The 27,459-nt window shown below is 44.6% G+C and overlaps 1 protein-coding gene across 1 annotated transcript in view; it reads right to left on the reverse strand.

Moving 5' to 3' along the window:
* Positions 1–4,292: 4,292 nt before the first annotated feature.
* The window catches only part of PRKAA2 (protein kinase AMP-activated catalytic subunit alpha 2), a 71,974-nt gene continuing 48,807 nt past the window's right edge, over positions 4,293–27,459 (reverse strand). Inside the window, exons 5-9 of the mRNA XM_082264819.1 lie at positions 25,423–25,510; positions 22,351–22,575; positions 9,743–10,241; positions 6,587–6,713; positions 4,293–4,631 (exon numbers count right to left, since the gene is read on the reverse strand). Of these exons, the coding sequence (XP_082120945.1) occupies positions 4,402–4,631; positions 6,587–6,713; positions 9,743–10,241; positions 22,351–22,575; positions 25,423–25,510 (1,169 nt within the window). The 3' untranslated portion in view covers positions 4,293–4,401. The remainder of the gene's footprint in view (positions 4,632–6,586; positions 6,714–9,742; positions 10,242–22,350; positions 22,576–25,422; positions 25,511–27,459) is intronic.

The raw sequence follows: 27,459 nt of genomic DNA on the forward strand, positions 1-27,459 counted from the left end.
ACTGCTTATCCAGCACTGCAGATGTGCCCATGGCAGCTGGTACCCCATCATTGCAGAATTTCTTCTAGAGCCTAGGTTTTGTAGGATTTTTGTAGGGGGCAGCTGCCCCAGAGCCAACGGGACATGGCTCATTTTTGGTGGGGGGGTGGATGTAGCACCCTCCTAGGTAGGTGCTATGTAAAAGCATCTATTGCTCCTTCTGCTTATCAGGGGAGCCTGATCTGTTAGGTTGCCTGTTACATGTTTCCATGTGATCAGCTGTGTCCAATCACATGTAAGCAGACTTGCTGGTTATTGGCATTCCTTCCCTCACATGGTGTCTTTGTGTGAGAAGAGGAGAGTCGATAACTGGCAAGCCTGACAGGGCACAGTGAGTACATTGTTTACACTGATCATTGGTGCCCTGATTATCAGTGCAGCTCTATCAGTGCAGCCTCACCAGTGCCCATCAGTGCAACCTCACCAGTGCCCACCAGTGCAGCCTCACCAGTGCCCATCAGTGCAACCTCACCAGTGCCCATCAGTGCAACCTCACCAGTGCAGCCTCATCAGTGCCCATCAGTGCAACCTCACCAGTGCCCATCAGTGCAACCTCACCAGTGCAGCCTCACCAGTGCCCATCAGTGCAACCTCACCAGTGCAGCCTCATCAGTGCCCATCAGTGCAACCTCACCAGTGCCCATCAGTGCAACCTCCCCAGTGCAGCCTCATCAGTGCCCATCAGTGCAACCTCACCAGTGCCTATCAGTGCAGACTCATCAGTGCCCATCAGTGAAGAAGAAAAATTACTTATTTGCAAAATGTTATAACCAAAACTAAGAATTTTTTCAAAAATTTTGGTCTTTTTTTTGTTTAGCAAAAAAAAAACAAAAATCCCAGTGATGGTTAAGTAGTATCACCAAAAGAAAGCTCTACCAGTCTCAGAAAAATTGTAACAACTTAATTTGGGTACAGTGTTGCATGACTGCGCAGTTGTCATTCAAAGTGTGACAGCGCTGAAAGCTGAAAATTTGGCCTGGGCAGGAAGGGGGGTGAAAGTGCCCGGCATTTAGGTGGTTAACAAAATTCAAAAAAAGTGTACGGTATTACTTTGTTCTCCAAAATAATGACAAAGTTATTGCCAAATAAACAGGTAAAACTTGTTCTTGTCTGCAAGGGGAATTCAGGTACGAGGGGTTTTTTATTTTCTATGGCAGCGAAAGGAAGGGGGTGTGGTGGGGGGGGGGGGGGATTGGGGTCGCAGCCTGGAAGGTAGCTTCAAACACATCTACGGATCAATGGGTGTAATTTGTGTGCCTTGAGTTCAATCTCGAATGCACACAATAAGGCGGAGGAATCTGTAGTATTGATTGTGATTGCACATATAAAAATAAAAAGGTGCCAAACTATAAAACAACTCTCAAATATACCAAAAATAAATACGTCACTATTTCCAGTTCTAAGAATAAATTAGCAGTTTAGTGTAACTAGTGCAGGGAATCTCCTACACCCAAACCCTAAAAAAAAAAAGGGAGCATGGATGGAGAGGGGGGGGGGGGGGGGGCACACACGGGACAATAAGTTACAGCTAATTAAAGCAGCAGCTGTCCTGGGTTTGTGGTGTTCTAGTGCCGCAAAGGAGCACCATACACATTGCCTGAGATCAATGACTACGCCAATCTCTAGATCGGCCGCAGTGCTGTCCTGCCGGGTCTCTTTCAAAGTCGGGAGCGTTCCCAATTGAGGATACTCTGCTTTACTACAGTAACCAATGGGGTTCAGATCTTTGCAGAGTGACAGTAGAATAGCTTGGAATTGATTGGTTGCTTTGGAGCAATAATGATTTCCTCTTTATTACTAAGGAATATAACTCTTCTATTGTATTCTAACTTTTATTCGAAAATGAATTATATTTTTCTTTAATATTATATATATATATTAGTGATTGACCGATATCGGTTTTTCATTGCTGATACCGATATTTTGGCCATTGCATATCGGTATTGGCTGATATTTTCGTACATTTAAAAAAAAAAAAAAAAAAAAATCTTTATTTATTAAATACAGTATGTTATATATATATATATTTTTTTCTGAATATCTTTATTTTATTTTTTTTTAATATCTTTATTTATTATCTTCAAGTGCTCTTTATTCTAAATTCATGTTTTTTAATTCTATATATTTATATATTATATATTTAGTATATATAATAGTTATATAATACTTAATAATATATATATAAATAAAAATATTATAGAATTATGATTATATAGATTATATATATATATATATATATATATATATATATATATATACTGTATATATATATATATATACTATATATATATATATATATATATATATATATATATATATATATATATATATATATATATATATATACTGTATATATATATACTGTATATATATATATATATATATACACTGTATATATATATATACTGTATATATATATATATATATATATACTGTATATATATATATATATATATATATATATATATATATATATATATGTGATCGACCGATATCGTTTTTTTGTTGCCGATACCGATATTTTGGCCATTCTATATCAGTATTGGCTGATAATTTCGTACATTTAAAAAAAATATATATATTTTTATTTTTATCACTTCACAGGTACTCTTGTGGAGGGATCTGGGGGTCTAAAAGACCTCTGCACTTAAAAGCATTCAAAACGCCAATGCTGTCATTTTTATTAATCTGGCGCCGAGTACCCGGAAGTGATGTCATGACATCACTTCATTGCTTATATCTTTAATTTGTCCATATGTGAGTGGCATAATCAATAACATTTGTAAATGGAATTATGCTATGTGACATCATTTTACCCTCAAATGAGCAATATTTGGAATATCGGTCATTTCCGGGGCTGATACAGATATTTCGGCAAAAGTCAATATCGCCCCTCGATATATCAGGCCTTGCCAATAATTGGTCGATCCCTAATATATATTCTCTTCAAATGCCCATTATTCTAAATTCATTTTTTTATTTAACTTCTTTAGTATATATAATATTTATTATATATATTTTATTTATATACCACTCAATTCTACCCTATTGCACCCCACTCCATTCTATTCTACTCTACTCCTTTCCACTATAATACTCTCCTCTCTTTTGCACTTCACTCTATTCCATGCCACTCAATTCTACACTATTGCACTCCACTCTACTCCATTCCATTCTATTCTACTCTTTTCCACTATATTACTCTCCTCTCTATAACACTCCACTCAATTCTACACTATTGCACTCCACTCTACTCCATTCCATTCTACTCTTTTCCACTATATTACTCTCCTCTCTATAACACTCCACTCAATTCTACACTATTGCACTCCACTCTATTCCATTCTATTCTACTCTTTTCCACTATATTACTCTCCTCTCATTTACACTTCACTTTCTACCACTCTACTCAATTCTACCCTATTGCACTCCACTCTACTCCACTCTTTTCCACTAGAATACTCTCCTCTCTATTACACTTCACTCTATTCCACTCCACTCAATTCCACCCTATTGCACGCCACTCTAATCCATTGCACTTCACTCCACTATATTCCATTCTACCTTACTGCACTGCACTCTATTCTACTATATTGTCTTCTGCTCCAGTCTACCATAATGCACACCACTTTATTGTACTCCACTCAAATCCATTCTACTCTATTGCGCTTTACCCCACTCTATTATATTGTTTCAATCCCATTCTCATGTATTGCACTCCACAACTCTGTTGTGCTCATTCACTACTCTATTGCACTATAGCCTACTACTTTATACTCCTCTTTACTCCATTTTCCTTTTTTGCACTTCATACCACTCTATCTCGCTTTATTCTGTTTTACTCCCCTCCATCTATGCTATGGCGCTTCACTCTGTTCCACTTCATTCTCTACTCTATTGCACTCCACTTCTTTCTACTCTATCCCATTCTACTCTACTTTATCCACTCTATAACACTCTACTGCACTGCATTTTATTTTTACTACATTGTACGCCACGCCACTCTGCTCTATTCAATTCACTACAATCTTTTCCAATTTACTCTATTCCTCTCTTATATTACTCTCATTACTATTGCACTTAATTTCATTCTATTGCACTCCATTCTATTGCACTCTATTTCAAGCTACTCTGTTCCAATCTACTCTATTGCACTCTACTCTGCTTTCCTTTAGTACACTCCATTATGTTCCCTTAAGTCATTCCAGACATTTCTCCTGCCCTCTCCTTCAGTTATGATGAGAACTTTAAGCCATTTCATTAGGAGACTGGGATATGAGGAAGGTCTGGAGGATTTGCCTGGACTGTCCCGAAGATGAAAGAGACCTGCATACGTCATCCAGCGAGAAATCACATGGCTTGTTAGCGCGCTAACGTTGTAATGAGGCTGGCACACATTTCAAAGAAATCCATGGTGTGGCTACCGATCCTCGGGCTGGCCAATGAGAAGGAGCCAGAAAGGGAGCCGTAGAGAGATCCGCTCTGGGAGTCGGATGCGGTGGAGTCGATGCTCAGCCTTGGGCGGTGCAGACCCGCCCCTGAGCAGGAGCGATGGAGAGAGGAGGAGCCGGACTTGTGATCCATCAATTCATCTGTAAAGAAAGAAAAAATTCTCAGTCTGACCAAAACCTTTACGGCGGTGTATATATTTTCTTTAATAATTTGTTAATAATCACCTCTGCCTTTTATCCTGATGAAATATTACATAGGGAGATTTTGTAATATTGATTATTATTTTTACTTTAATTATTTAGCCACTAGGTGGTGCAATTGGCTTATTTTTGTTTTTTATCAATGGATCAATTTACCGTCAGGGATACAAAGAGCAGGCATCCAGCAGCAGGGATGACCAGATCTCTTTGACTGAACTTAGGAAACAGAAATTAGACTGCTTATAATAAAGGAAGGTAATTGATAGTGAAACAAAACACATCCAAACACCAGCAAACAGAATACACAGCAAACGTGAAGAGATAGGTGAACCATAAACCAATAAAACATACCTAGCAAACTAAGCAAGAGACAGAAAACCTAACTAGCAAACAAATTATAATACAATATATACCATACAAACAAAAGGGAAGTAAGGATTACCAGGGTAAAACTGGAGGTGCAAGGAACAATCAGGAAGGGTAAACAAGACTGGGATCAGTAACGAGGAGAGCAGGTACAAGACAGCAGGGCACAGGATATAGGTACAGAGCAGGAGGAGGAGCAGGATCAAGTATCTGGCTAGCAGGCAAAACACTGAAGCAAGAGGTTATAGTAGAGGAGGGACTAAATACCCTCCCAGCAGCCAGCATCAGGTGGAGACTAATTGCTGGGATCTGCTGGCTGCTGGGAGGCACATGCTGGTAGACACTGAAACTACAACCTTGCACTCTGGGAACCACAAGTACCAGTAGGTGATCCAGGTCCTTACATTTACACACATAAGAAAATCATAACTAACATTGCAAATTCTCCCTTATTTTATTTCTTTGTTTGTTAGTCATTCATATTTCACATGTTGGTAGAGTAACTCTTCTTTTTCTTCATGGATTCCAGAAGGAACATTGAGTTCTTGGCGAAGGAGGGGTGCAGGCTGTCTGACATCAACAGAAGGAATGTTTACGGTGATGGCACCATTGACAAGCAATGTCTTGTCACTGGTGACTCTTGTTAATGGCATCATCTATGTAGACATTCTGTAGCCTTCAGTGGATGTCTGACAGCCTGCATCCCTCCTTCATCAAAAACTTAATGAGGGCACATTGCTTCCGCTTGAAATCCATTATATACCTGCAACAAAAAGAAGAGTTACTATAGAGTTACTCTACCAACATGTGAAATTTGAATGACCTATGTAAGTTAATAGAAAAGTTTTGTCCACTTTTGCACTACTTTCGGTACAGCCCTCGTTGGATATAAACCAGGGGAGACTGGGGCAGGGGGGCAATTGCCCCCTGGGCCGCTCTGATGCCCTTTAAAAAGGTTGTACCGCTTCTGCCACAGACAAGCCTAAAGGATTCCTGGTGAAGAGAAGTAAGAAGTCCCTACTGCTGACCTACTGAGTGCGGGATGAAGACAAGGACTGAGCGCAGGCCTCCCCCCAGCATGGATGGTGTAATCTGTGTCTGAGCAGAGGCCGGTTCCATGCCCCACTGGGGACTCTCCTCCCCCATGCAGCCCCGACTGAGCTCCCCCAGCTCCCCCCAACTGCCCCCTGTTGGCCAGGTTGGGAACCTGGATTGGGCCAGTGAGTACAGAGTACCTGGAGCCAAGCTTCAGCCTGGAATGGGGGTCAGGAGGAGACAGGGAAGAGGGAGAGAGGGAGGGGGGCTGAGTTGCTGCACCATGGGCCTCTGGTTTGTACTTTCCCCCTGGGCTGAACGTTGCCAGTCAGCCCCTGATATAAACGGCTGTGTTTTCTTCCAGTCTACGTTCCTTTTTTTTTTTTTATATCCGTGTGCATGTGCCATAACTCAATCAAGTAAACCAGAGACTTTTCCAGTGTGTTTCAAGCTTTTGTTGGACACCTAAGAGTGAAGGGCCCTTGCTCACGTACCATCAATGCTTTTGAAATCCAGAAGATAACTGCGATTATCCACCTGGTAGAGCTGGAGACTCATCTTCACATAATTCCCCGTAACGGGGTTCTTCCTCCGTACTCGCAGGTGATAAGGGTTCACCACCTGAAAAGGGAAATGATGAGACAAGTTAGAGGAACGAAAAACAACCTCTGACGTCAGGAGAAGCTTTGAAGCTCAGCCAGACACAACTCCGTGCCTAAGCTTGTCCTCTCTCAAGAGCCTCATCACCGTCAACCGGATTTCTGCATAGGGGTTGTACGGCCCTCTCAAATTGAAGTGGGATTCTGAAAGGTGATCCTGTTTCCTCCGACAATCCAAAAACAATCTGATATGTCACCTGGCTTCTGCCCAAACTGGCCTCGCTGTGTGTCAAAAGGAAGGCAGTGGGGGCAAAAAAACTATCAGCTGCCCCACAAGGAGCCATGAGTTTTAACTGGAACTCTGTAAAGCTCTTTAGAATAATTTAGTAAAAAAAAATATATATATATATATATATATATATATATTTTACTTCTGCTATAAAACATATCCAATGAAAAAACTTAAAAATGAAACTTCTTCATAAATTTAGGCCAATATATATTCTGCTACATACTTCTGGTAAAAAAAAAATCCTAATAAGCATATATTGATTGGTATAGAGTCTACAAACTATCTGTACTGGAATTTTTTAGTCTGACACTAAATAATACTTTGTGTGAACCAGTGACACTAATACAGTGACCTAAAAATAAACACTGTCACTGTACTAATGACACAGGCTGGCCAGGGGTTAACATCAGGGGCGATCAAAGGGTTAAATGTGTCCTTAGGGAATGCTTGCTAACTGTGTAGGGGAGGTGCTCTGACTGGAGGAAGACAGAGATCCGTGTTCCTACTTAGTAGGAACACAAGACCTCTATCTTTGCCTCCTGTCAGAACGACGATCTTCCTTATTTACATAGGCAGGTCGCCGTTCTGCCTGTCTTGGGAATGATCGTGGGTGGCCAGCAGACATCAGGTCTGCCAGACCCGTGTTCCTACTTAGCAGGAACACAAGATCTCTATCTTCGCCCCCTGTCAGAACGGCGATCTTCCTTATTTACATAGGCAGGTCGCCGTTCTGCCTGTCTTGGGGATGATCGTGGGTGGCCAGCAGACATCAGGTCTGCCGGACCCGCTGTCCCGTCGGCGCGCGTGCCATCTGGTGGCAATTGCACAAAATATCGTACAGGTATATGATTAACATCTAGAGCAGGAGTCTCAAACTCGTGGCCCTCCAGCTTTTGCAGAGCTACAATTCCCATGAGGCATTGCAAGGCTGACAGTTACAAACACGACTCCCATAGGCAGAGGCATGATGGGACTTGTAGTTCCGCAACAGCTGGAGGGCTTCCAGTTTGAGACCCCTGATCTAGGGAGATCAAAGGGTAAATGTGTGCCTAACCAGTGTTTGTGTGTACACAGTGTGGTATTTTTACTAAGGGATGTGCTGGATTTTATTCCCTGCTTGCAGGGAAACAAAATCCACCACATTCCTGCTGACAGGACAGAGCTCTGTATTGTTTACATAGGCACAGCTCTGTCCTGTGTCTCTCCTCGCCGATCGGCACATGTTGGTGGACATTTATTGGCTGCCACCCATTGATCGGCTTCTGCTGTGACCAACCACTGTAGAAGCGGTGCGCCGGCAGCGCCCGCACCCCTTATACCGAACAGCAGAAGCATGTATATATATATATATATATATATATATATATATATGTGATTCTGCACAGAACGGCAGCCCTGAATCAGTAAATCTGTTATAAAGCGATCGTTAACTAGTTGAAGGCGTCTGAGCACTATACAGTAGTGATCGGCCGATATATCGAGGGCCGATATGGACTTTCCCCGATATATCGCAATCGGCCTTTTGATTTACCAATATTGCCGATATTTCGGGAAAGTGCATGTACCGGGGTGATGCCTGCAGCTAGAGGCATCACCCCGGTACCGGCGTCCATAGCCGACGGTCGGCTGTCTTGTAATGACAACCGATGCGGCTGAGAAGCCGCTCGGCTGTCATTCCAAGGAGCGGGAGGGGACGCCCCCCCCTCCCGCCGCCTTCCGTGGCTCGCCCGGGTCTCCTGTCCCACCGGGAGACAACGGTTAGCAGTATCAGTTTCCACCTGATTCTGGCTACAGGGAGGGTATTTAGGTCATCCACTACTAAGTGCCTCTCGCTCCAGTGTTTTGCTGCTGCCGGATACTGCTAACCGTTATCCTTTTCCTGCCTTGTATGCTGTACCCTGTATCCTGCTGCCTTGTACCTGCTTCCCTTTGTTCCTTATCCCATTTTGGTTTCCCCCTGTGGTTCGCTGGGTGGAAGGTTGTAATTCCAATTTCCAGCAGGTGTCTTCCATACCCCATTTATCAGTTTCCACCTGATTCGGGCTGCAGTGAGGGTATTTAGGTCCTCCACTACTAAGTGCCTCTCGCTCCAGTGTTTTGCTGCTGCCGGATACTGCTAACCGTTGTCCTTGTCCTGCCTTGTATGCTGTACCCTGTATCCTGCTGCCTTGTACCTGCTTCCCTTTGTTCCTTATCCCATTTTGGTTTCCCCCGTGGTTCCCTGGGTGGAAGGTTGTAATTCCAGTGTCCAGTGGGTGCCTCCCAGACCCCATTAATCAGTTTCCACCTGATGCTGGCTGCTGGGAGGGTATTTAGGTCCTCCACTACTAAATGCCTCTCAATCCAGTGTTTTGCTGCTGCCAGATACTGCTAACCATTCTCCTTGTCCTGCCCTGTAGGCTGTGCCCAGTATCCTACTGACTTGTACCTGCTCCCCCTTGTTCCTTATTCTAGATTTGTTTCCCTCTTCCCATCTGCTTCCTGCACCTCCAGTTTTCCCCTGCTTTTCGGTGTTCCCTATTTTGTATAAATTATATATGATTAGTTATTAGTTAGGCTTCCTGTTTGTTAGTTATTAGTCAGGTATTCTGTCACTGGGTGTTTGGTTATTTTGTATTCTCCTGTTTGCTGATGTTTGGAAGGTATTTGCTTCACTGTAAATGAATTGCACTTAAATCATACACAGTCTGGTCCCAGTTTTCTGAGTGTAGCCACACAGATCCGGCCATCCCTGCTGCTGATTCCTGTAATAAGCTCACCTTCCATTCAAAGTCCAGCTGCTTCATCGCCCGGTACACCTCCGCCATGATATCATGAGGTTTGCTCTGACTGCGGATTCCCAGGTGCCACTTGGCTTTTTTCACAGCTAGTGGTTTGGGTTTGGTAGTGTTCAGAGCGTCCAGAGAGCACCGGGCCTTGGGGCTGTCCGCCACCAGGGGTGGCATCCGCTCCGGATGTGGTTTGACACCAGGGGGGATATGCATGTCGTCCATGAAGGAGCCGGTTGGTGGGCTGGAGGCAAGGTAGAACTCACTGGCTTGGTTCATTATCCTCCGGTTGTCTATGACCAGATGGTAGGCCACGGCGAGCTGGTCCTGAGGATCACCGCTATACAGGCTGTTCATCACCTCTGACTCCGTACATTCAAACTTCTCACACACTTCCTTCACCGCCTCGTCATCGATTACGTTGGCGTCATAATTGGGGTCCTCCGGGAACAAGTAGCTGGGCAGGTCTTGCTTAAACCATTCATGTTCTCTGCGGGCACAAAAGAAAATTTGACAAAATTGAGATTTGAAAGAAAAAAAATTAAAAACATTTAGATGTTTGAAAAGTGCTGGATCAACTTCTGCACTTTCCAAAATCCATTCCACTCCTTTGTAAAGATTATCTTACCCTTCTCATATGTGCCCTGACTTTTTAAAGACACCTAAAGCATCCCTGGTCTTCCAGGGCAATGTACAGAAGCAATAGGGGTGGTTTTAATTTTTTTTTATTATTATTTTAATTATTATTTGTTTTATTACAATTTATTTTTTATCTAACTTTATTATTATCACTAGGTGGGCCAACAAGCCTCCTATGTAATACATTGGGCAGGTGACAGGTCCTCTTTATGGAGACCTCAGGGGCAGGGGAGACATGATGATCCCTATGTCTCCCCTGCCCTCCACTGCAGCTAATCAAGCACAGGTCATGGCCAGATCTAGCGGGGTGCTGGGGTGGGTTGTGTGCCCCCAGTTTTCAGTAGTGCCCCCCCAAGATAACAGTTGAGCCCTGAACCCCCCCCCCCCCCCCACAAACACACACAGATATGCTGTGCCCAGTCCACTGAGCTCCTCAGATTCTCTTGATACAATCTCAATGTGCACAGTGTGTAGCTGGCTATGATGCCGTTTGACCTGTGAAATCCCCAGAACGGCTGCATAGCTGCAGTAACCAGCTACACACTGCTCAGATCAAGGTAATTAAAAGTGAATCAGATCAGAGCTATGTGCGGTGTGAGGAAGAGCTGATCTGCTGAGTGTCCTGCCAGCAGTGACCCCTGTTCTCTGCCCTACTGACCCCTGTCCTTCACCCTGCTGACCTCTGTACAATGCCCTGCTGACCCCTGTACAATACTCTGCTGACCCCCTGTCCTCTTCTGTGCTAACCCCCTTTCCTCTGGCTTGCTAACTCCTGCTGTCCACCCTGTTGATCCCTGTTTTCCGCCCCACTGACCCTGTCCTCTGCCCTGTTAACCCCTGTTTTCTGCCCTGCTGAACTCACCCTACTGAACCCTGTCCTCTGCCCAGCTGACCCCATCCACTGCCTTACTGACCCATGTCCTCTTTCCTACCAACCCCCTGGACACTGCCATACTGACTGCTGTAAACTCCCCCCGCTGGCCTCCCATCCTCTACCCTGCTGACCCCTGTCCCCAGCACTGATGACCCCTGTACAATACTCTTCTAGCCCCTGTACATTACCTCGCTGACCCCTGTACAATACCCTGCTGACCACTGCACAGCTGACTCCTGCACAACACCCTGTTGACCCCTGTCCCCTGCACAGCTGACCCCTGTGCAATACCCTGCTGACCCCTGTCCCCTGCACAGCTGACCCCTGTGCAATACCCTGCTGACCCCTGTCTCCTGCACAGCTGACCCTTGTGCAATACCCTGCTGACCCCTGTCTCCTGCACAGCTGACCCCTGTACAATACCCTGCTGAACCCTGTTCATTACTCTGGTGACTCCTGTACAATACCCTGCGGCATCCTGTCCCCTGCACTGCTGACCCCTGTACAATACCCTGCTGACCCCTGTACAGCACCATGCAGAACACTGTCCCCTGTTTGATACCCTGCTGAGCCCTGTCCCCTGCACTGCTGACCCCTGTACAATACCCTGCTGAACCCTTTCCCCTGCACTGCTGACTCCTGTTCTCTTCTCTGCTGACCCCTGTTCTCTTCACTGCTGATCTTCTGTACACTGCCCAACTGCTTTAATTCATAAAGCTACTTTTCAATTAGCCACGATGGCATCACCTATTTTATTTTAAGTGACATCTCCGCCTCCAGGATGCAAAGCACAGGATGGGGGACATTTCCACCCAACTGAACCTGAAACACATTTCTCCCCGTCATCCGAAAACCAATTACATTTTCTACAATCAAAACAAGCGATGGGCTGCTGTGATGCCAAAGAGAAAGAAAAAAATAATAACGGCTTGGCAGAAAATTGGCCCTCGAAGACTTTCTGAAATCTCTTCCTGGGGAGGGAGGGGGGGGGGGAGGGTGAGGAAGGGAGATTGAAATGTTCACAGCTGACTGGTCATCATAAAAGAAGAAAGGAGTCCTTTAATGTATTGGGTCTTAGAGCCAGGATGTGGGAAATTACCCATAATCCCCCTTTCATGCTATAATACACTCTGCTATGGTTACATTGTACTTGTCATAACACAACATGGAATTAAACCCTTCAAATCCCTCTTCAAAAGGGTAACCTCAACCCCGGAGTGTCGGGGTCACCGGAGGGTCAGCTGCACTACTCCAAACTAATTCACTAAAAAAGAAAATAGAGAAGTGAGAAGTTATTTAACTTTCAGGATTGTTCCAAATGTTTCCCAGAGAGCATTTAACCCCTTCAGTAGAAAAATGGAGGAGAGGTGGACTTAACTTTCTTGAGTGCTGTTTATTATGGGTGCCACAGAAAACACATAGAGGTTGCCTATACAACTGTCAATGGCTGTGGATTGGAAGGTCACTGGACAGCTCAGATAACAGGCACAATGTACAGAGCCTATCGGGGTGGCTCTGTACTTTGTGACGGCTGTGAACCAATTGTAGGCATCACAAGTGTAAACACTGCCTGTGTTTGCAAACATTCACCGATTCACAATGGAGGAAGAGGAGCGTGAGGGGGGGGGGGGTTAATGTACCCTTTACCACCATTATTTGTGTATTTTATTTAAGGTGGAGAGGGTTTAAAGTGCCACTGACTACCAATGATTGTGAAATTGCTTGTTTTTTTTAAAGATATGTGTGTGTTGGGGGGGGGGGGGGGGGGGAGTGTTAAAGTGCCGCTGACAACCAATGATTGTAGGACTGTTTTTTTCAGAGGCCTGTGTTTTTTCTTTGGGGGGGGGGGGGTGTTAAAATTCCACCGACCACCAATGAATGTAGGACTGCTTTTTAAATGGTGTGTGTGGTAAAGTGCCACTGACGGCCGATGATTGTAGGACTAAAGGTGAAAGTGGGGGTTAGAGTACTACTGACTACCAATGATTTGTTTTGGGAGAGGGCTCGAGTCCTGCAGGAACGCATAGGAAAGGTGTTCCTGTTAGTCCTGCAGGATTGGTCCTTGAAGTATGCTAGCTGTCTGTGGCATCAGTGAGTGTGAAGAACGGACCCTGCACCAGAGGAAGCCGAGCCGATGCTTCCTGTATAGCGCCGGCTCCTGTCACTGGCGGAGTGATACCAAATGTACTCCGTCTCCGCCTGTGACAGGAGGTATACAAGAAGCAGCAGGTCTGCTCTCTACTGCAGCCAAATCCTTCCTGTCACACTGATGCTTGGGAATGGTAGGTTGGTAACCAGCCAGCAGTACCCACCAACAGTACCAGCCAGCAGTACTAGCCAGCAGTACCCACCAACAGTACCAGCCAGCAGTACCCACCAAAAGTACCAGTCAGCAGTACCCAACAACAGTACCAGCCAGCAGTACCCACCAGAAGTACCAGTCAGCAGTACCCACCAACAGTACCAGCCAGCAGTACTCACCAACAGTACCAGCCAGCAGTACCCACCAGAAGTACCAGTCAGCAGCACCCACCAATAGTACCAGCCAGCAGTACCCACCAGAAATATTAGTCAGCAGTACCCACCAACAGTACCAGCCAGCAGTACCCACCAACAGTACCTACCAGCATTACCAGCCAGCAGTATCCATCAACAATACCCACCAGCAGTACCCACCAACAGTACCCGCCAGCAGTATCCACCTGCAGTACCAGCCAGCAGTACCCACCAACAGTACCAGCCAGCAGTACCCACCTGCAGTACCCGCCAGCAGTACCAGCCAGCAGTACCCACAAGTATTACCGGCCAGCAGTACCCACCAACAGTACAAGCCAGCAGTACCAGCCAGCAGTACCCACAAGGCAGTATCAGCCAGCAGTACCCACCAACAGTACCCGCCATCAGTACCAACCAGCAGTACCCTCCAACAGTACAAGTCTGCAGTACCCACCAGCAGTATCCGCCAGCAGTACCAGCCAGTGGTACCCACCAGCAGTACCAGCCCTGGAGGACAGCCAGTAGCAGCCACCAGCCATACCTGCCTGGGGGACAGCAGCAGGAATCCTGAGGAAGAAGTGAAGATTGAGCTCAAAGTGCAGGTAAACCGCAGTGCATCCAGGTGAAAGCAGCTTTAGGCCCCTTCACGTGATCGGCCTGATCAGGTCCATCTGTCTGTTTTTCAGGTGGACCCAATCAGACCCTCCATTTACCTCTATAGTAAAGCAGATGTAAACAGACTTGTGTTTGTTTACAACCGCCTATCTCCAATCCGATCCACTTAAAAAAACAGAAGGAGATCCGTCCCCTTCTATCTGGTCGGATCGGAGGGCCAATAGAGAGCGAGTTGTGTCCGGTCTGCTCTGCATATGCTGAGTGGACATGGACCTGTCATCTGCCCGCTCCACTCATTGTGGCCCGTGACCAGTTACCAAGTCGCTAAAGTGGCCCTCATTCCTCAAAAGGTTGGGCACCCCTGCTGTAGGGGCATGAGTCCCAGATTGAGAGGTGCGCTGTAGCATCCCTTCCCCCTAGTTTTGCCGTGGTGTGTGGAAGGGAGAAGGGGTCCCGATGGATAGGTGTGCTGTACTGTAGCGCATCAAGAGACCCGCTGGGAAATCACAAAGATCTCCCATGAAGTTGAAAAAAGTGTTAAGACTGCCGCCACTGTCGCAGCTGGCCTTAACACTTTCATCGCTGTGGTTGGCAGGTCTCACTATTCTTCCCTACCTCCTCCAGGCTGAGAGTATGGCATCAATACTAGGCTTTATTACTGCGTAGACTGCCATCAATACTAGGCTTTCTTACATCGTAAACTGGCACCAATACTAGGGGTTATTGTGCGTAAACTGGCACCAATACTAGGGGTTATTGTGCGTAAACTGGCACCAAAACTAGGCTTAATTACTGCATAAACTGGCACCAGCACTAAGGGCTACTACTGTGTAAACTGGCACCAATACTAGGCTTTATTACTGCTTAAACTGGCACCAATACTAGGGGTTATTACTGCATAAACTGGCACAAATACTAGGGGCTATTACTGCGTAAATTGGCTCCCATACTAGGCGTTATTACTGCGTAAATAGACACCAATACTAGGCTTTATTACTGCTTAAATTGGCACCAATACTAGGGGTTATTACTGTGAGAACTGGTATCAATACTAGGCTTTACTACTGCGTAAACTGGCAGCAATACTAGGGGTTATTACTGTGAGAACTGGTATCAATACTAGGCTTTACTACTGCATAAACTGGCACCAATACTAGGCTTTATTACTGTGTAAACTGGCACAAATACTAGGGGCTATTACTGCGTAAACTGGCAAAAATACTTGGGGCTTTTGCTGCAGAAACTGGCACCAATAATAGTGGTTATTACTGCATAAACTGGCACAAATACTAGGGGCTATTACTGCGTAAACTGGCTCCCATACTAGGCGTTATTACTGCATAAACAGACACCAATACTAGGCTTTATTACTGCTTAAACTGGCACCAATACTAGGGGTTATTACTGTGAGTACTGGTATCAATACTAGGCTTTACTACTGCTTAAACTGGCACCAATACTAGGGGTTATTACTGCATAAACTGGCACAAATACTAGGGGCTATTACTGCGTAAACTGGCTCCCATACTAGGCGTTATTACTGCATAAACAGACACCAATACTAGGCTTTATTACTGCTTAAACTGGCACCAATACTAGGGGTTATTACTGTGAGAACTGGTATCAATACTAGGCTTTACTACTGCGTAAACTGGCAGCAATACTAGGGGTTATTACTGTGAGAACTGGTATCAATACTAGGCTTTACTACTGCGTAAACTGGCACCAATACTAGGCTTTATTACTGCGTAAACTGGCACAAATACTAGGGGCTATTACTGCGTAAACTGGCAAAAATACTTGGGGCTTTTGCTGCAGAAACTGGCACCAATAATAGTGGTTATTACTGCATAAACTGGCACAAATACTAGGGGCTATTACTGCGTAAACTGGCTCCCATACTAGGCGTTATTACTGCATAAACAGACACCAATACTAGGCTTTATTACTGCTTAAACTGGCACCAATACTAGGGGTTATTACTGTGAGTACTGGTATCAATACTAGGCTTTACTACTGCGTAAACTGGCAGCAATACTAGGCTTTATTACTGCGTAAACTGGCACAAATACTAGGGGCTATTACTGCGTAAACTGGCAAAAATAATAGGGGCTTTTGCTGCAGAAACTGGCACCAATACTAGGGGTTATTACTGCATAAACTGGCACCAATACTAGGGGCTATTACTGCGTAAACTGGCTCCCATACTAGGCTTTATTACTGCGTAAACTGGCACAAATACTAGGGGCTATAACTGCGTAAACTGGCAAAATACTAGGGGCTTTGCTGCAGAAACTGGCACCAATACTGGGGGTTATTACTGCATAAACTGGCACCAATACTAGGGGTTATTACTGCGTAAACGGGCACAAATACTAGGGAAGATCCCACACACCACTTCTTCTCCACACAAATCTATACATAGACTTTTTGACAACTTAAGCAGGTGTTTTGTTCTCTGAAACCTAGAAACGTAATTTTCTGCTTCTTCCCAGACTAGGGAAGATTGACACTGAAGGACATAGAGAGAGACACACATGTCTATACAGCCATGATTTCAAGCTGGACACATTTATCAGAAGTATTGTTTTTAGTCCTTATATTTTCACCTACACTGAACTGAACTGTTATACCTTTTACATTGTATTGATGATGCCGAGTGTGTTTGAATAAAATCACACTTTGTTTTTAAGTCAGTCTGGCTATCAATGCTAATCGACCGGAAACGCCTAAAGATAATAGAATATTAGATATATTCTATATTTTACACTGCCTAAACTGGTACCAATACTAGGGGTATTACTGCCTAAACTGGCAACCATACTAGGGGTTATTACTGCGTAAACAGGCACCAATACTAGGTTTTATTACTGCTTAAACTGGCACCAATACTAGGGGTTATTGCTGCGTAAACTGGCACCAATACTAGGGGTTATTACTGCAAAACTGGCACCAATACTAGGGGCTAATACTGCATAAACTGGCACAAATGCAAGAGGCTATTACTGCGTAAACTGGCTCCCATACTAGGCATTATTACTGCATAAACAGACACCAATACTAGGGGTTATTACTGCATACACTGGTACCAATACTAGGGGTTATTACTGCATAAACTGGTACCAATACTAGGCTTTATTACTGCTTAAACTGGCAGCAATACTAGAGGTTATTACTGCGTAAACTGGCACCAATACTAGGGGCTATTACTGCATAAACTGGCTCCCATACTAGGCGTTATTACTGCATAAACAGACACCAATACTAGGCTTTATTAATGCTTAAACTGGCACCAATACTAGGGGTTATTACTGCATAAACTGGTACCAATACTAGGCTTTATTACTGCTTAAACTGGCAGCAATACTAGAGGTTATTACTGTGTAAACTGGCACAAATACTAGGGGCTATTACTGCGTAAACTGGAAAAAATACTAGGGGCTTTTGCTGCAGGTACTGGCACTAATACTGGGGGTTATTACTGCATAAACTGGCACCAATACTAGGGGTTATTACTGTGTAAGCTGGCACAAATACTAGGTTACAGGTTAAATTATTTTGCTGTTACATCTGTTCAATATTTATTTGTTTAATGCATGTGAATTTTGGAAGTCTCCTCGTAAACTGGCACTTTACATTAAATGTTGCACTTTATTGGTTAAAAAAGGAGTACGTAATATATATATATTATATGTAAATATATAATGACACGATGAGACGCAGTCACTGTAAAAACGGTAATTTAAAGGACACAGAGTGTGCACACTGGCTTCGTGCACTTCTACAAAGTGTAGCTGTAGAGTGGAGAAAACTGCTTTTTCAGCTTTCTCCAACTTTTGGTATAACTGGATGGGGCTCTGTAGTTGGGAGATTCCACAGTGTCTTGGTTGGGACGGAATCTCCAACCTTGTGTCCGGGTGTTGTGGAGGACCAGCAGGGGGTGTGCTCAGGTGCACGCAGCCCTTATAATGAAGGTTTAGGAAGACCTCAGGGCTCCCAGACTGCTTCACCCAAGAGAGACAGAAGGTCTCCAGTAGTTAGAGAGGTTGCATGTGGCAGCCAAAGCCTGAGTGTCTGTAGGAGACAGTAAAAGGCCCGGGCCAGAAGAGCTGTGTGCGTCAGTGTGGAGCCATTCATACTAGAGGAGCTCTGTGTGTTAGTGTGAAGTCATCCACACTGAAGCACAAAGATCGGAGGTAGTGCTAAAGCAAGACAGCCAGGTGGGCTAGTATTTTTAGTTATTATGATTTGAGCTGACCAATACGCTACCACACTATACTAAATACAAACAGGGACGATATGGTGCGAATCAGACAGATATCCTTAGATTAAACAGCTGCCAATCCTTAATGTGTCTCCACATATAACTGAATATAAATCAACTAAGTGGACAGGCGCTATTAGAAGGGTATCATACAATAGAAAAATGAACTACAATCAAATAATAAATTCTTGATGTAACATGACATGTATCCCAAATAATATAATACACATCTAAAGTGCAAAATTTGATTCAAATTGAAAATTGATTGACTTTCTAGCCTTGACTGTCAATATTTGTGAGATTTATTTTGGGGAGAAAAAGGGGTGCTAACGTGCCACTGACTGCCAATAATTGCAGGATCCTTTTTCCTTTAAGGTGGGGGGCTTAAAGTGCCACTGTGGGGTTGTTTTTTTACAGCAGTCCGTAGCACAGTAAAACGAGAGTTGTGTTGTATGCAAACAATGATTTCTCTGGAAGTTGATATGACCAAGTGGGCGGGGCGAAATGCGTTAGCAGGCTGTGGCTGGAGTGGCAATGGTGGAAGTCACAAAATCCAACATATTCTGTGATTTCTATTCTTATATTCAAGCACTCCAGGAATAGTGATTGGATGCCTGCTTCCGTATCTTGAATATCGGTAGGGGAACATTGCAGCCTTTACTTGAGTGGTGCTTCATGCTAATCACAGTAAAATGAGAGTCGTACTGTATGCAAATACTGATTTTTTCTAGAAATTGATATTTGCATATGAATTTAAGCAGGGCCGAAGCTAATAGCTTAAATTGCACACCCAAAACGTTTTTATCTAATTTGTTTGAGAGTATATTTGGCCTTTATTCAGTATACTATTTTTAATAAAAACCCAATTTGCCAAAATGTAAAAAAAAAAAATCAGTTTTTTTAGGTTTATATATTTTTTTAATGTTGTAATTTTCTCTGACAACTACAGTATTAAAGAGGAGTTCCGCCCCCCCCCCCCACCCAGGAAAAAAATTAAAAGTCAGCAGCTACAAATACTGTAGCTGCTGACTTTTAACCTCTTGCCGACTGCCCACTGTAGTATTACTGCGGCAGGGCGGCTCGGTTGCGCAAAATCACGTAGTACTACGTGATTCTCTGCACAAGGTCTCGGCGGCGCACGCGCGCCACCGGAGCCGCGCTCCCACTGTGTTTAGACACAGCAGGAGGCGGGCCGCGGGAGGAGCGGCGGCATTTGCCGCCAGCCTCATGCAATCGTCAGTAAACAAAGCACCCCTTTTAGCAACAATAGACACCCCAGTGACAATAAATCCACCCCAGCACAAAATTGACTCCCAACAGCCAGCATCAATAGGCCCTCCAGCAGCCAGTAATATTAGACTTCTCACTCAACAGTAGATCCCCTACTGGAAATGAATGACCCCCTGTAACATAAGACCCACCCTAGCAACAATGGGTCCCCCCACCATCAATAATAGACCCTCCCATTAACAATAAACCCCCCTACAAAAATAGATCCCCTCCAGCAACAATAGGTTTCCCAACAGGCAGCATCAATAGACTCTCCAGCAGCCAGCAACAATAGACCCCTCCCTCAACAGTAAATACCCCCCAGCAACGATTGACCCCACAGCAACAGAAGACCTTCCCAGCTACAATAGACCTCCTTCCCCTGCAAAAATAGATCCCCTCCAGCAACATAAGATTCCTTAGCAGCCAGCATCAATAGACCCCCCTCCCCCCCCCCCCCAAGCACATCCCAGCACCCATTGCCATTACATACTAGGAGTGCACCGATCCGACTTTTCTTGTCCCGATATCTGGTATTTTGTATCTGCCGATACCGATACCGATCTGGAACTACACAATATGCATGCGGCTGCAGTACAGAGCAAAGCCGCTGCTTCATGTGTACGGCTCCTCCATTCACAGGCGGAGTGCATCTGATATCACTCCGCCTGTGGGCCGGACCTATACAGCAGTGGTCCTCAACTCCGGTCCTCAGGGTACACTAACAGGCCAGGTTTGCAAGATAACTAAATTACATCACAGGTGATCTCATTTGCTGCTCAGTGATTGCAGTATTCTAGTCTGCATCTCCCCAAGGGAATACTTAAAATCTGGTCTGTTAGTGGCCCCGAGGACCGGAGTTGAGGACCACTGCTCTACAGGAAGTAGCGGCTCCCATCCCATACTACTACTACACCAAAAAAGGGATGGCTGAGCCGGGACTCAGCAAAACTGGATCGGCCCGTGGATTGGTTAATTTTACCGATCCCCCGATCCAACTATTGTGGCAGTATCGGCGCCGATATCCGATCCTAATATCGGATCGGTGCATCCCTATTACATACATTACAAACCACACATGTGAGGTATCGCCGTGATCGTTAGAGCAAGAGCAATAATTTGAGCCCAAGACCTCCTCTGTAACCCTAAACTCGAAACCTGTAGACATTTTTAAAATGTCGCCTATGGGGATTTTTAAGTACCGTAGTTTGTCGCCATTCCACGAGCGTGCGCAATTTTGAAGTATGACATGTTAGGTATCTATTTACTCGGCGTAACATTATCTTTCACATTATAGAAAAAAATTTACTGTTTTCTTATTTTTTTATTAAAAAAAGTGAATTTTTTCCCAAAAAATTGCGTTAGGAAGACCGCTGCACAAATACGGTGTGATAAAAAATATTGCAACAATCTTCTCCATTTTATTCTCTAGGGTCTCTGCTAAAAAAAAAATATATATATATATATATATAAAATGTTTGGGGGTTCTAAGTAATTTTCTAGCAAAGAAAAAAACAGATTTTTAACTTGTAAACAACAAGTGTCAGAAATAGGCCCGGTCCTTAAAGTAGAGTTCCGGCCTATTTTGCAACTTTACTGATTCCTGGAGTGCTCGCTATGCTGATCAACAATTGGGTATTTTCAAATTTTTTTCGGGGGTCCCTCACCTTATTTTCAGGGCATTTTTGATTGTACTTCCTCCTTCTCCCCCCCTCTGTGGCCACGGCCACCAACATCACTTCCGCCTTTGCATTGCATCCTGGGAGCTGTTTGTCATCACTCCCAGGAGGCTGGAATCAGGAAGAACTCCCAGAACACTCCCTGGAATCAGGAAGAAGGACACAGCAGATTACACTGCAGCTTCAGATGCCCACATCCAAGATGGCCGCACCCAGACAGCGTTTTTTAAAAGTAAGATTTTGACTAAAATCCAATACTGTACACCTTGTAAGTATGAGAATAGCGGTTCTGTAAAGGGCGATGGATTAGTATTATAGGGGTATTTTTAGTTAAAAAAGGTTTTTGAGGCCGGAACTCCGCTTTAAGTGGTTAAAGTAGGTAAAAAAGCAAAAAAAACCCCTTTATTTTATATATATATAGCAATTATCTTAGGGACAGGACTCAGAATTTAGAATAGGCAAGCACCGCTCGGCTCCCTTGCACAATGACGTCACGCGATACGCTCAGGCACCACCTCCACCAGACCCTCTCCGCGCCGTCGCCGTCCAAACACACTGTAGCATGCACTCGAATAATCTCATCCGGCTCTGGACTTGAACTGCGCATGCGCAGCTCCGAGGCCAAGCATCACAGCCATATTTTTTTACTGTCACTGGCATTTACTGGCAGGAGAAAAAAAATGCCAATTTTTTACCGGCTGCCAGTAAAAATACTGACGGTTGGCAACACTGGTACAAACTCTTGAATTTTTCCACTCCGTACCTCATGTCTTTGATAGTAGCGCGTTTCAGCGGATCGACTTGCAGCATGTGCACTAATAAAGTAGCGACAGGTCGGTTCAGGTACTCGGGGATGTAGAACACTCCTCCTCTGATTTTTTTAAATAGGGTGGGGACATGTTCGTCATCGAATGGCAGCGTCCCGCAGAGGAGGGCGTACAGGATCACCCCGCAGCTCCAGATATCCACCTCGGGGCCGGCATACAATCTACGGACAGATCAGACACAATTAGTTGTTGCTTCCTACAAGATAAGTGGAGTTTATCAGTACTGCAAAACTGGCTAAAACTGGAGACCGCTGTCATAATATAAAGCCCTCTGCTTAGAAGGTCAGCACCCCCCATGATTACCTTTACAGGTGTATATACACTCACCGCCCACTTTATTAGGAGATTCTCCTGTACCATGCCCGCAGCACTGCATCTCCTGTGCCATGCCTGTACCATCTCCTGTGCCATGCCTGTACCATCTCCTGTGCCCTGCCTGTACCATCTCCTGTGCCATGCCTGTACCATCTCCTGTACCATGCCCACAGCCCTGCATCTCCTGTACCATGTCCTGTGCCATGCCTGTATTATCTCCAGCACCATCTCCTGTGCCATGCCTGTACCATCTCCTGTACCATGCCTGTACCAACTCCTGTGCCATGCCTGTACCATCTCCTGTGCCATCTCCTGTACCATGCCCACAGCCCTGCATCTCCTGTACCATGTCCTGTGCCATGCCTGTACCATTTCCTGTGCCATGCCTGTACCATATCCTGTGCCATGCCTGTACCATCTCCTGTACCATGCCTGTACCATCTCCTGTGCCCTGCCTGTACCATCTCCTGTGCCATGCCTGTACCATCTCCTGTGCCATCTCCTGTACCATGCCCACAGCTCTGCATCTCCTGTATTATCTCCAGCACCATCTCCTGTGACATGCCTGTACCATCTCCTGTACCATGCCTGTACCAACTCCTGTGCCATGCCTGTACTATCTCCTGTACCATGCCCACAGCCCTGCATTTCCTGTACCATGTCCTGTGCCATGCATGTATTATTTCCTGTGCCATGCCTGTATCATCTCCTGTACCATCTCCTGTGCCATGCCTGTACCATCTCCTGTGCCATCTCCTGTACCATGCCCACAGCCCTGCATCTCCTGTACCATGTCCTGTGCCATGCCTGTACCATTTCCTGTGCCATGCCTGTACCATCTCCTGTGCCATGCATGTACCATCTCCTGTGCCATGCCTGTACCATCTCCTGTGCCATCTCCTGTACCATGCCCACAGCCCTGCATCTCCTGTACCATGTCCTGTGCCATGCCTGTACCATCTCCTGTACCATCTCCTGTGCCATGCCTGTACCATCTCCTGTACCATGCCCACAGCCCTGCATCTCCTGCACCATGCCTGCAGCCCCAGTTTTGGGTCTCGTGGTGGTCCAGTTGGGTCCAGTAGCTGCTGCATTTCCCATCCTAGGCTTATACTTGAGTCAATTCGTTTTTCCAGTTTTTTGTGGTAAAATGAGGTGCCTCGGCTTTTATTCGGGTCGGCTTATACTAAGGTATATACGGTATTTTGTTTTAGCCTTGTTGCAGTGCTGAGTTAATTAACATGTTAATTATAACATTGTCTAGATCTGCATTCCCATTCACATATTGTTTCTGTCCAGATGGCTAAGTAATTAGTTCAGGTTAATTATGTTTCTGTATACAATTTCATCTGCATATGATAATGTGATCAGGCTTACCTGACCTGATGAGGTATATATTTGGTGTGAGTTTGTTCAATAAAGGTTCCAGATCTTATACATGCTATTCTCGGCTAGTTTTGTATGGGGGCGGCTGTAATATCTGATATCTATGTTCAGACTGGAGGAAGCGGTATTCTCACGGAAGCCCACAAACACAGTGTGGGGTCGCATTTCCGTTACAGTCATGGTGAAGAAACCAGTGGTGAGATGATTGGATCTTTGTGACATGGTGCATTATCCTTCTGGAAGGAGCCATCAGAAGATGGGGACACTGTAGTCAAAAAGGGATGGACATGGTCAGCAACAATACTCAGGTAGGCCGTGGGGTTTTAACTATGCTCAATTGGTACTAAGGGGCCCAAAGCGTGCCAAGACCCCCTACACCATTAAACCACCACCAGCAGCCTGAACCGGTGATACAAGGCACCAAATCCTGACCCTCCCATCTGAATGTTGAAGCTGAAATGGAGACTCCTCAGACCAGGCAACGTTTTTCCAATCTTCTATTGTCCATTTTTGGTGATCCTGTGTGAATTGTAGCCTCAGTTTCCTGTTCTTAGCTGACAGGTGTGGCACCTGGTGTGGTCTTCTGCTGCTGCTGTAGCCCATCTGCTTCAAGGTTCGATATGTTGTTCGTTCAGAGATGGTATTCTGCAAACCTTGGGTGTTAACGAGTGGTTATTTTTGTTACTGTTGTCTTTCTATCAACTGGAACCAGTCTGCCCATTCTCCTCTGACCTCAACAAGGCATTTTCCTTCACACAACAGCCGCTCACTGGACATTTTCTCTTTTTCCCACCATTCTCTGTAAACCCGAGAGATGGTTGTGAGTGAAAAAATATTCAGACCAGTCCGTCTGGCGCCAACAACCATGCCATGTTCAAAGTCACCTAAATCCCCTTTTTTCCCCATTCTGATGCTCGGTTTGAAGTCGTCTTCACCACGTCTAGATGTCTAAATGCATTGAGTTGCTGCCATGTGATTGGCTGATTAGCAATTTGTGATACTAAGCAATTGAACAAGTGTTCCTAATAAAGTGACCAGTGAGTGTAGGTATAACAACCATTTTCATACGGTATACTGTAATTAGTACTTCTGCCACTAGGTGGTAGCGTACATTTAATGCTTGAATAATGTTATGTTCTTTCTAGTGGAACTACATGATTATGATGTCATTTCCTGTCTCGGTGGTTTTCCAATAAACCAAGAAGGGCTGAGCCATGTCTTAACCAGTAAGAGCGTCTTTCCAATAATCATACATCTATAGGTGCCCGGATGTTATTTATATAGTTCCTGTCTCCTGTATTTCTCACCTTCCTGATATAACTTCTGGAGCGGCATAATTTGGGGAGCCACAGCTGGTCCGTAGAAACTCTCCGTCTGACATCATATTAGAAAGACCTAAATGAAACAAAGTGCCAGAAACAAAAGGTATAAAAAACTATAATGTTATAAAATGTAACAACAATTAATACTGTAAAATGGTTTGAAAACATTCGATATACTTTGCAGGACCGGTAGATCCTCTGCGATTTTTTTTTTTTTTTTTGCGCTATGAACAAAAAAAGAGTGACAATTTTGAAAACAAATATATATATATTTTAACTTTCTGCTATATAACATTCCCAATAACTCCATTGTTATTCTTTTATCTTGAATATATACCTGTTGTATTATATCCTTATATGTGTGAGTTTTCATGTATTGCTATTACTTTTTCCTAATAAAGTTGTTTGAAAAAGTAAAAAAAAAAAAAAAAAAAAAAAGGAAAAATCCGATTTTTTTTTTATCATTTTAGGCCAATTTGTATTCTGCTACATATTTTAGGTAAAAAAAAAATCCCAATAAGCGCATATTAATTGGTTTGCACAAAAGTTATCGTGTCTACAATCTAGGAGAAAGATTTATGTCATTTAAATTTTTATTTTTTTTTTTACATGGCGGCGATCTGCCATTTTTAGCGGGACTGCGACATTGCGGCGGACAGATCGGACCCCTAACTGACATTTATGACACTTTTGGGGGGACCAGTGACATTACTACAGTAATCAGTGCTAAAAATATGTACTGTTACTGTAATAATGACACTGGCAGGGTAGGGGTTAACACCAGGGGCGATCAAAGGGTTAAATGTGTTCCTAAGGGTGTTTTCTAACTGTAAGGGGGGATGGGCTTATGCAATCAACACAGAGACCAGTGATCCTAAATAGGAGGAACACAGGAGCTCTGTGTTGATTGCTGACAGAACAGCAGTCTGCTGTGTTTACAATGGCAGACCGCCGTTCTCTCTTCCTGGGGAGCGATTGAGGGTGCCCGCTGGCCCCACAGATCAGCTTCCCCCCTTGTGAATCGCCGCGCACCCCCATGCTCGCTCCCGAGGAGCGACGTATGGGTACGGCAATTGGCGCAGCTGAGCCAGCCTGCTGCAGTATATCTGGCTGTCTGCAAGTGGTTAACTGGTTCCGGACTGCCCACCGCATATATACTGCAGCAGGCAGCCCCTCCTGCGCAAACCGCCGTAGGGCTACGTCGGTCGCGTGCCTGCAGCTAGGGGGCGAGCGTGTGGCAACGGGGACTCCGATGCACGGGGCAGACGGCTCCGATTGCCGCCTGACACCTGCGATCGTTCCCCGCTGAGAGAGAAGGACGGTCGGCTGTTGTAAACACAGCTGACCGTTCTTCTCCCTGGGATGATCACAGAGCGCCTGTGATCCTTCTATATAGGATCAAAGGTCAAAATGATGATCTCATAAGCCACGCCCCCCCCCCCCCCCCACAGTTAGAATCACTCCCCTGTGCTCACATTTAACCCCTTGATCAACCACAGGGTTAACCCCTTTCCTGCCGGTGTCATTATTACAGTAACAGTGCATTTTTTTTAGCACTGATTACTGTAGTAATGTCATTGGTCCCCCCAAAAGTGTAAAAAATGTCAGTTAGGGGTCCGATCTGTCCACCGCAATGTCGCAGTCCCGCAAAAAAAAAAAAATCACAGATCGCCGCCATTACTAGTAAAAAAAAAAAAAAAAACAATAAAAATGACATAAATCTTTCCCCTAGTTAGTAAACGCGATAATTTTTGTGCAAACCAATCAAAATACGCTTATTGGCCTAAAATGTTAAAAAATTTAGATTTTTTAATTTTTTTTGGGAATGTTTTATAGCAGAATGTGAAAAATATTATTTTTTTTTCAGAATTGTCGCTCTTTTTTTGTTTATAGTGCAAAAAAATAAAAATCGCACAGGTGATCAAATACCACCAAAAGAAAGCTCTATTTGTGGGAAAAAAAGAACGTAAATTTTATTTGGGTACAGCGTCGCACGACCGCACAATTGTCAGTTAAAGTAAC

This window comes from Pelophylax lessonae (genome assembly GCF_965119305.1).
Source record: "Pelophylax lessonae genome assembly, chromosome: 8".
Lineage (NCBI taxonomy): Eukaryota > Metazoa > Chordata > Amphibia > Anura > Ranidae > Pelophylax > Pelophylax lessonae.